General features: G+C 33.5%; 1 protein-coding gene across 1 annotated transcript; it reads right to left on the reverse strand.

The window, feature by feature from the left end:
- Window positions 1-1,697: 1,697 nt before the first annotated feature.
- Window positions 1,698-3,199, reverse strand: Vps20 (vacuolar protein sorting 20). Its single transcript, XM_018509419.1, has 3 exons — window positions 3,002-3,199; window positions 2,664-2,773; window positions 1,698-2,342 (listed from the first exon to the last, which is right to left on the reverse strand). The coding sequence occupies exons 1-3, from the start codon at window positions 3,065-3,067 to the stop codon at window positions 1,880-1,882; spliced, it is 639 nt and encodes a 212-aa protein (XP_018364921.1). The 5' UTR covers window positions 3,068-3,199; the 3' UTR covers window positions 1,698-1,879.
- Window positions 3,200-11,050: the final 7,851 nt, after the last annotated feature.

The following is an 11,050-nucleotide window of genomic DNA, read 5'->3' on the forward strand; positions in this document are numbered from 1 at the left end:
TAAAATATCTTGAAATATAGCTATATTAAGTTGATGATATAAGTCATCAAAGTCAAGAAAATAAAATAATTACAACTAGGAATGGAAAATGGATGCTTGTATCAATACATTGTTACTCAAGAATTAATATTCATTAATATTCATTAATAAGTTATTAAGTTACATTATATGGGTCATTCCACGTCAAGTGAGCCACCTTTCTGCCCAGAACAGGTTTTGATTAAAAAATCGTTGTATGGGTTGAAAATTTTTATTGAAAAAGTACCTTTACAATGCCGTATGCCCAAAAAATATAAAACAAAATGGCGGCTCCAATATGGTGAAGCAATTGGGAAAAAACGATGAGTTTTAGTTGAAACTTGACATTCGGGAGTTTTTGGGGTCGCTGCGCAAAGATATAGCTGACAAGCTGTTCAAAAATGATATGCCCTCTAACTACATACAAGAAGAATATTTCGGTGAAAACGTAATTCCTTCCTTCGCAAAAGAATACCGTTTTATCAAGAGTTTTCCATCTGTTCTCGGGATGAATGCATGGCTTTGTTGGATATTTGGGACTGGCTGAGCCGCGGAGAATCTTTTATTAAGTGATCTTTTTACTTTCGCATGTTCGCTTGCTGTGTAAAAAAAGATCACAATATTAGGAAATTTATCCTGAGCCCACTGATACAAGGTATCAAGAGTCAGAATTGCTTCTGTTGATGGAGCTTGTAAACTAGCACGAACTGCTTTCTGTTTGAAAGCTGCACCAATACCATCACAAGCCCCTTTTCCATGTGCAGTTGCATGGAAGTGCCATTCTGCCGGTATTTTGAAGTCTGTTTCATGATGTAATAAATTACAGATCTGAAAACGATTTTTATAGTGCTGTTTTGCACCATCAGTGAAATAAATTATTTTTTTCACATCGCACACAGATTGTATGTATTGAATGTACAGTTTTTGAATGACATAAACTGCTACAGTGTCATGCGATAAGCAATCTGATAAAAAAATTAAGCTTTTATGAAATATTTCCTTATCTTTGCGATAATAAAATACTACTGGGTGTAATGTACACTGATTATAAAATATATCTTTAAACTGCTCGCCGATTTCTGTCGGGCTTGAAATTACAAATTGAAACTGAAGTAGTAGATATTATCACATGCCTCAATGGAAGAATTGAAAAAGCATTCACTCCGGAAGTTAAAGCCTGAAATTTTTCGGAATAAGTTCACAGTTTTTTATAATACTAATCATTATTAAATTGACGATCAGTTTAATTTTTAATATTATTTCAGCAATTTGCGATTACATTTCAAGTCCGACAGTAATCGGTACAGAGTTTATATAATTGATATATTTGAAATTTACAAATATTATTTAGACAATAAGATAAAATTTCGATCGTATTTGGCGTTTCTTTACTCTCTTATTTATAATTTTGTAATATTTATATACTTTAATGTTTCTTATGTTTTTTAAGTTATTAATTATATCTTAATTATTACTAAATCAAATCAGTAATCATTCATACTGTAGAGGTTCACGAATTATATTTAAAGTTGTCGAAAAAAATTTTTTATATTTACCTATGCACGTAGAAATATATCTATCTCATACTTGATCATAGATTAAATAAAATACATGGAAAACTTATGTTTATTTACTCCACACATCTTCCATTACTGCATTTTTATATTCGGATAATATGTACATTGCGTTATTTTATCGTATATAATATACAATAAGATGAAAAGTAATACTTACACTAAAATTTTGATTTGTAGATAAAACTTTATAAACTATACTTATAGTACGAGTTATTTACTGTACATATATACATAGTTCATTGCACAAAATCTTAATTCAACAAAAGTTCATCGATTCCTGAGTTTTATGCCATTACTGCAATCGGCTCTTGAATCTTTTCTTTCGTACGACTCTTCTCTTCTTCCGGTAATTCCTTTGGTACATCTGGTAATAAAACATCCTTTGATATTTCAGGAGCTTTCTCATTGATGTCTGCTTCCATCAATGCATCCAATTCTGCTTCAATTTCACTCTCGTCAATTTCTTCCTCTATAGCGAAAGTTGACGTCAATACTTCATCAATTTCTGTTTGCTTTTCAATGCCTTCTCTTGTCTCATCCATAACTTTTTCAATTTCATCGATAGACAATAAAGCGTGTAATTGCTTCAATGCAGTATTGCCAGTTTTTAGGCCATCAACAACTTTCATCTCAACTTGAGCAAATTCCAAATCATGAACCATACGCTCAAGATTTTCTAGCTGACCATCTGCACGAGTCAGAACTTGTTCTTGATATTTCTTCTTGCGTAACAATAGTAATGCACGACTGTAAGAATTAATAATTACAAAATAAAATTTTAAGATAATAAAATTTAATTAATTAATGTTATGTAATATATCAACTAAGAAAAAATCTATAGAAAATGATTAAGAAATTTTTTAAAAATCATAAAAGAAATTATACATAAACATAGAATTCATCTTAAATTTCTAATTGATGAAAAATTTTAGCTAATAAGCAATGTACTAATTTACAAACAAATATAATATAGAATAAATATTGTGTATTATATAACGCTAATGTACAGTATGCAATTAAATATAAAATACTTTCTTTCCATATAATAATTAAACGTAAGATACGCACTCTTTCTTGCCATTTTTCAAAAGTTCCTTTGCAAGCAATCGTTCCTTCTCCAAGCTTTGCTCGATTTTCTTCTGGTACTGCTTAATTTTATCCCTTGTCTGTTTCACTTGCTGCAAATGTCAAAAAATGCATCTCAGACAGTTTCGAGGTTATAATATGCACTACATACTTCTGATTTTTGTGTACTACGTATTTGACTTAATTTTCTGTTTGTTATGCGTGCGAATCAAACAATTACTAACAACTTACTGGTTGAGTTAAGTGTGACCAACGATAAGAGAATGATTTGACAGTTTCAGGAATAACGTTGTGAAGAAAGGGTTAAGACCACTTCTTACCAGGATTGCTTTGTCCTGCTCAGTGACCCGGCTCGGTTGTTTTTTCTTAGCGAAGAAAATTCCCATCTTGCACGCGATATCACAAAGCGCGAGTCGAATTTGTAATTGACTCGCCTATCACGTCACGTCGCGTTTGACAATCTTCCACAATCGTCAAAAGTATAGCGTCAATCCTCGCGAGGTGCCGGGACTGCCGGGCGGCAGCCATGTTGGTCGTTCGATAGTCGATAAGTCGACACTTACAATTCTCGAAACAGGCGCCGCCTACGTCACGTCACTCGCACGGTACGATGGTGTTATGTTGTTCGATTGTATTGTAAATTCGCTCTCAATAATTGCGCGGAATAAATTCCACGTTTCGCAGATATTTTGTGCGTAAAAACATGCGTAAAAATTCACAAATTGTGACACGTAATTTTCGATGATTACAGTGAAACGCATAGGCTGCACGTATAATACGTATGAGGTATCATTTTATTCTTGATATTCGCAGAGTGTTAAATAAGGATAAAATGATACCTCATGCACATTTTGCGTGTAACGGAACGCAGCCATGCTTGCGATTGGAAACAATGGCGCGAATTGTGAATCGGCTGCTATATACATTGTCTAATGTACTTTGGAGATGACATCAGGTAATCTTTTACAATATTTTTCATAAATAACAAGAGATGAGAAAATTTTGAAGAAAAATTATAGTTGCACATATGAGATAATTTAGTTTCTATCTAATCACGATTATAATCGAGATAACAAATTGCGATGTTCGGTTATTTCAATCTATGGACTATTATTAATTAGTTTTCTTTGGCATCAAAGCTTGTACTCAAAGCTTCGTATTCTTCAATCTTTTGATAAATTCTCGAATATCGTTTACTCCAAAAATTCACGAATACTTTTTAAAAATTGATATTTTCGGAATTACTTATTCAGCTTAACGATAATTTTTTAAAAAAGTTATTGTAAAACAACACGTTGTTATAGATATCAAAGATCCAATAATTATAATTATTATTGGGTCTTTGCATCTAATAATATTCTAATTTATACACTGCGGTTCTAAAGAATTATTATTAAGAAAATTGTTATTTGAATAAGTATAAATCCAAAAATTCGATTTTTTTTATGTTCTCAATTTTTTGCCTGGAGTATTATGTATGCGTGTGCACAGATATATCTTTGGCTATTTACATTTTTATCTAAATAATTACATTGTTTATATATATTTTTAATTATTTGCATTTACGTTACATATATTAATTTTTACGATAAAATTATAATTATATATGGAATAAAAAGTGAGTAAAAGTGCACAATTTATGCAATTTGTAATTATACTTCAGTATTGAAAGGTAGGGATCGAGTAATAAACCACAAAGACATTAGATTGAATTGAACAATGTCCATTATATTATATATTTTATTCCCACATACACACGGCACGTTGTGAACCTTTTCTTAAATATTAATAATATTATCGTAATAATAATAATAATCATCATAATCGTCATCATCATCATCATCTTCCTCGTCATTATCCTCGTCATCGTCGCAATGATAATAATTTTCAATAATCATAAGTAAACAATAATAAACATAATAATGTGAGAGAATTCATGTGAATTATATTTATATTTATGTATATATATTTATAATAAATCATATATCGCAATAATCATCGTATCATATAATATATATTTATATGTACAGAGGGGTATAATATATATTGTTATTCTTTATTAGTTTAATATTTATAATCGCAATATTATATTTATTTTTGTTTGTATACATACACAATTAATTAGATTATCGGCCCTCGCATGCGCCTCATGGCGGATAATTTCTCACTTTCTATCTTTTGTTCCTATCTCGCTTTTCCCAACTGAGTGAACCCGGGACCGAGTAATATTCTCTCATAAATCGCTCGAGTGCATAAGCGCAATCGATTGATCCTCGTGTCTCCCTTGCCCCGTTTGAGAAAAGCATCGTCGACGGACCCGGAATTCTTTCCATCGACCGGGTCAATCGATCGATTCGCTTCCTCGAACGCAACCTCGGCGCTCCGCGGTCGTTTTGTTTTTATCTTACAAAACATCCATTATAGTCTTGGCCGCTGTTGGACAGAGAGTCGATATTCCCCTCGTTTAACTTACACTTCTGAATCTTACTCGAGCGATCGATCGGGTGCTGTATCAATTTCTCAACGCAACAGTCGCGATCGCGATTTAACGTTCGCGCGGAAGGGGAACGCTCGGTTCTCCCACCAGTAGCGGGCCTTTCATAAATATTCTGTACAACGTTATTATTATTATTATAAATCATCAATATATCTTATATAGTCTTATCGTTATGTCATTATTATCGGTAGTGTAAAATTGAAACTTTTACGTACTTACGTAGATTAGATTAACGTCTTGCTCGCCCGCTCGCTCGCGGGCGGCCTATCGTTATGTATATATACCATTTTTTGTTCTTTTTCTTTTAAGTCGATACATAATCGTATAATTTAGTATGTCGCTATATGTACTGTAATCGTTTACGATTAGTAAGAATATGTAAAATTGGTATTTCACCTTATCCCTTGGCTTGCTCGTTTATAATTCAATAAATTCTCGTTTAAGCATCCACATAATCATTTAATATACATGGAATTAAGAGGGGTTTAATTATTGCTTGTTATATTGCAAGTTTCCTCATTGCAAGCTATGCCATTCCGTCGAGCTTATTCGCAGTTCGCCGTTGCTCCTCTTTACAACTATCGCGATCCTTTCGCTGTGAATCACAGAAAGTATACCCAAAAGTTTGGTTTTCCTCGTTCGCTGCATCACCGATATCGATAATAAGACGTCATCAAGCCTAACGTACAATATAAATATTTGTCGAATTATCATAGTTTGTCGCTATTGAAATAAATTGGAATTTTTATCTTTCGGAAAGTTAGGTCTAAAATGTAAGAGATGTAATAAGAAATCTCTTAATTTTCATCGGTCGGCATCGTTATAAAATAACAATATACCACAACGTGCTTATAAATCACTCAGGTTCTTAATAATAATATAATGCGAACAAGCTGTATTGTAGTGCCATTGCAGAGATCATTCTATGTATATGTACTATATATACGATCAGTTTTTCGAAAAGAGTAAACGAATTTATTATTGCACATCGAGTGATACGTTTGTGATTACAAAATATATACATTTTGAAACGATATAAATATATGATTTTTTAAAAAATGAAAAAACTTGAAAGTGTTACTTTACAGCATGATAAACGTGATTATCATAATCTTTATAAATGATAAGCGTACTGATTGTTTGTTATTTTGCAGAAAAATGAAATAATTTCTCGAATACTCTATAATGATAAATTGCTAATGTCATGTTACACGTCACAGATCCATTTGATATGTGAATTTTAATGAATGTGAAATTAGTTTTTCTTTTTTGTATTTATAAATGTAATTAAAATAAATGCGTTATTATGTAATTCTATAAGTTGCAGATTGGGTGATGACGTAACAAATCGTCAATGAACGAGGAAAATAAACAAAACGCGATCATAAGACATTCACATTTCTTTGGTTTAAACGGACATTGACATAGCACGACTGTCAAGATATTACAAAGAGTACGAAAGATTGCTTTAGTTAAAATCGCGTTATATTAATTTATGTAATGCAATATAACCTGAATCTGAGAGAGCGCGCATTTCAAATAATTAGACAATCATTCTAAATTGCATCAATTGAATTACAGTCTTGCGGCAGGGAATTCAATACCTTTACGCGATAAATATATATATATATAGACATTGTATAAAACGGAAACTGTATCAAAGATACGGACGTATATTGTGGCTGGTCAAAGGACTAACTGAAGGACTGATAATAACATTTTATCAGTTGACATAACAGTTATACATATGTAGAATCGCGTTTAGCAAATAATGAACCTTTTGAGAAAGTGAATCAGCAGTTCGCGATTCGATAACTGTAATACTATGAGCGCTAATTGAGAACGGAAGAGATACATTTTCGAAAGATTCACTTTCTGCCAAACCTTTCTTACGCGTTTGCCACTGTTGCGCCCGTATCGATAGAAATTTATAAGAACCACGTAATGTACAGATAACTATAGTAATGATAATTTTGTTGGAGTCCAGGTATGACGTTGATTAGTTCGACGGTTAGCAAATCCTTACTGAAGTTCGCACTTTTGCACGCAGGAAGAATATTAACATTTGTTGGTTACGTGTAACGGCACATACGAACATACGCCAAATGTAATTACATCGTCATATATCTAGAATAGCATGATGCGTTGTGAGTGTATATATATATATAGCTTATATACATATGGGGTTATATTATATATCATATTCTCGTGCGTGTCCAGATGGACCGTCGTCGCCCGTCGTGTTGCTAATATATCGAACGTATCGTCGCTTAAGCAAGCTTTTATTTAACGCAAGTAACTTGATTTAAGAGACGACGAATGTCTCTCGGGACACGTTTTGAAAGCTTGATAAGGAAGCTTAACGCATTCACTGCCGGTTCTTATTTGTACGAGTAGCTCTTCGCTTGTCTGGCCTCTCAGATCTCGCGAGAGCGAAGACAACAGTGCACTATATGCTCGGCAGTGAATGAGTTTGTATTCAAGCGCTATTGAGTCGTAAACGAAAAGGAGCGTTGTGATATGATGAAGTTCGTGAGTGGCGAACGCAATGTCATTAATATTGACAGCGATTACGTATATACGATAACATACTAATTGTAACAAAATTCAACAGAAAAGAGACGAAACAAATCCAATTTCCCGTGCGGAAAATTATCAAATTCCAATTGGACTCTCGTCCTACTTGGCTCCATGTTTCAGGCTTAAGACTAGATACACGCGATCGCCAAACAGTCGTTTACTTGACTTGAGAATCTTTCTACTCGAGGCTCAACCGTTTGGACCGTGCTCCCTTTTTTGTTTGCAGTGCTTATTGCAGGATTATCTAGCTGCCGATGAAAAATCGATGGGGTGACTTGTTGTTTTGTATGTGTCTTATAGATGGGATGCGAATTCACACACTTAGGATGATTTATTTATCTTTTACTCTCATAGCGTGAGCCTTAATGATAAAACTTAGTGTCCACTTGGGATTTTTCGTTCTATCCGTCGCTCTTTCAGAACAAGTTTCGATAATTAAACTTTCTGTTTCACTATAAAAGTAATTTACGTCACACACACACACAATCCATTGATTTTATTCTCTAAAAATTATTATAATTTTTCGATGAAACTAGAATTAAAAATTGCACTCGATCTATTTAAATCATTAATTTACCCGGCCTGTTGTTATGTAATATGTATTTGATATTTTAAGAACAATTTTTTCAACAAAAAACTAGAATGTGCGTATAATTTGACGAGTTTACGAATGTATCAAGTTCTTGAATGGATACGTAAGTCTTCAGATCAGATATATACATACATCTCCGAAAATGAAGCACGTGATCTTGGGAACCAATCGATCATGCTATTGCGCTCGAAATATTTGTTACGTAATTGCTTATCTAGCTCCTTCATTCCAACGAATTTCGTTCGATATTCTCAAATCATTCATATCGCGAGAAAAGCTACGGAAAAGCCGATCATATTTTCTTGCAAATTGCCTCGGCCGGTTGCTTTCTCGTGTTCGAGGAAACCAAAATGGAACGCGTAAATTTGGTGTCGCGCAGCGAAGACACGCTAAACTAGCCACTCTAGAAAACGTATTTCTTTTAGTCGAGAAACAGAGAATGCGTAAAAAAGAATCAAAGGATCGATATCGACAGCTCTCTCTCTCTCTCCGTGAGAAATGGAATTCTGATATCTCGCCGCGGTACTACGTTTGCGTCAATGTGTTTCTGTACTTACTGGCCGGGCCGTATAAACGCGCGTGCGTGCGAACGTGTCAATATGCGTTTATCTATCGTAACAAATGCGTAAATGTTTATATAATATATCCTGTGTGACCGCAAATTTCTTTTTTTTATGAAACCATGTTTTAAGAACGTCTGTAACGAGAATCGTATCTTAGATGCTGACGGCGTGAAATCATGATTGTGTATGGAAAAGAAATAGCGTGTATAATTTTTAAATATTAATAATAACGTATTCGCTCATAGAGAAGAGCTGTGTGTAACCTTATCGTGTTTGAACATTTGGTAAGTTTTGAAGGTTTGAGCTTGAACAAGTGTGTAGTAATTTCGCGTGATTCGACGGTGATGTCCATGCGTGGGCAATTATTGCCGCGCAATTAGGCAGAAACGCGGAAAAGTTTCGCGTAAACTTCATAATGGATTATACACGCGCCCGCGTGCTGCGTTGTAATCCTCATTTATTTACTTCACCCGCGATATAGGCGATAACAACAATTAATCACAAAGGATTCGCGCGTGCGATCTGCTACCGCGCTTCGCCGTTTAAATTATTACTCGATATTGCTTTTTTCCATATGAAGTGTGCCTGAACGTTATTTGTTCGTTTCTTTACTCTTTTCACTTAGCAGCCTTAAATAACGTGATTCTCAATGCGAAGAAACGAGGGGGAAACAGAAATCTTGATCGAAATCAGTTTCTTCGAATTACGTTGCTGCTTGCTGACACCCGAATACCATGAAGGAGTAGATAATAATTGATCATTAAATTCATAGTGCTTTGATTTTATCTATAGAATATTTTCTTAAGTTATATATGTATATGTCTTATAATATTTCATAATTAAATTTATTTAAATTCCTTGATGGTGTTCTGATATCATCATTGATGTGTATATGCTTAGATAATATCCTTTTTCCTGTTCCGTTTGTACCCGGACGATAACTCTTCTATCAATTCGCAATGAGAATTAACGTCACGACGCAAACTGGACCATTGCGAATATATACATCGCGTTTGTGTGTGTGTGCGTGTGTGCGTGTGTGTGTGTGTGTGTCTGTGTGAGTGTTTGCAAATGAATGTATTTTGTGACATTAGCGTCTCTTCAATATCCGATCATGTGCTCTCATTTTGTCACCGCTATTTTACGGAGTAATACAATTTGCTTAATTAATCATTTAATACCTTTGCATGCTTTTGTCTCTCTTTTTCTCTCTATACGTCCTCATCATCATGTATATATATGTATATCAATCATCGTAATTATTATCTTATTATTTATACGTATGAATGTCTGTGTGCATGAGTATGTGTGTATTTATATTTATATATGTATATGTATGTCATGTGCGATCGCACGAGGGGCGGCTGTATACGATGAGCGATATTGTAGTATTTCACGTCCTCTACTTCATAATTATATAATTAATTCGTTTTTCATCTAAATAGGTCTTGTAAAAAAAGCTCTTGAGGATCGCAAATAGGCTCATAGAATTTAGCCTACTCTAGCCGCGCCTCGCGCATATAAGCCTCCGTCTTAGTTCTTAGTCACCCCGTTGCCCCCCAATTATACCGCAATCGGTGGTGATTCAAAATTTTCAGTACAATAGTATATTAGCTTTAAAACAGCGATAACTATATATACAAATGCATAAAACAATGTTTCAATATATCTGTTCATTTCCATAATCCTCATATCTTTCTTCGCCTTTATATATATATATCTCGTTTATATATAATTATAATATATATTTTGCTTTTCTTAATCATTTAATATATATGTATATTTATATGTATATTTATATTCATATTTATATATTTATATTTTTATATACTAGATATATATATACATATATATATATGTTTATATATATATATATTTAATGTATGCGGTATAATACATGTGTATTATCACTTTCCTACTCCTCTCTCCTTTCCTCTTTTGCTTCTCTATATTTTTGTCTCTTATTCTTTTTCTTCTACATATTTATGTTTTTTGCATATTTTTTTCACTCTTCCACATTTATTCTTTTTTCTTTCTTTTTTTGCATATGCATACATATGCTCGGACCCGGACACATACACACCCACACACACACATACACATGCACGCACGCACGCACGCACGCACGTACATACAC

The sequence above is a fragment of the Trachymyrmex cornetzi genome, unplaced genomic scaffold, assembly GCF_001594075.2.
Source record: "Trachymyrmex cornetzi isolate Tcor2-1 unplaced genomic scaffold, Tcor1.1 scaffold11, whole genome shotgun sequence".
NCBI classification, from domain to species: Eukaryota; Metazoa; Arthropoda; class Insecta; order Hymenoptera; family Formicidae; genus Trachymyrmex; species Trachymyrmex cornetzi.

What these genes read in the sequence shown, in the direction of transcription:
- Vps20 (XM_018509419.1), bottom strand. Translation starts at nt 3,067, where the DNA reads ATGGGAATTTTCTTCGCTAAGAAAAAACAACCGAGCCGGGTCACTGAG. An exon ending in AGCAGGACAAAGCAATCCTG is followed by an intron (nt 2,774 to 3,001) that starts GTAAGAAGTGGT and finishes TGACATTTGCAG; the next exon opens with CAAGTGAAACAGACAAGGGA. An exon ending in TTGAAAAATGGCAAGAAAGA is followed by an intron (nt 2,343 to 2,663) that starts GTGCGTATCTTA and finishes TAATTCTTACAG; the next exon opens with TCGTGCATTACTATTGTTAC.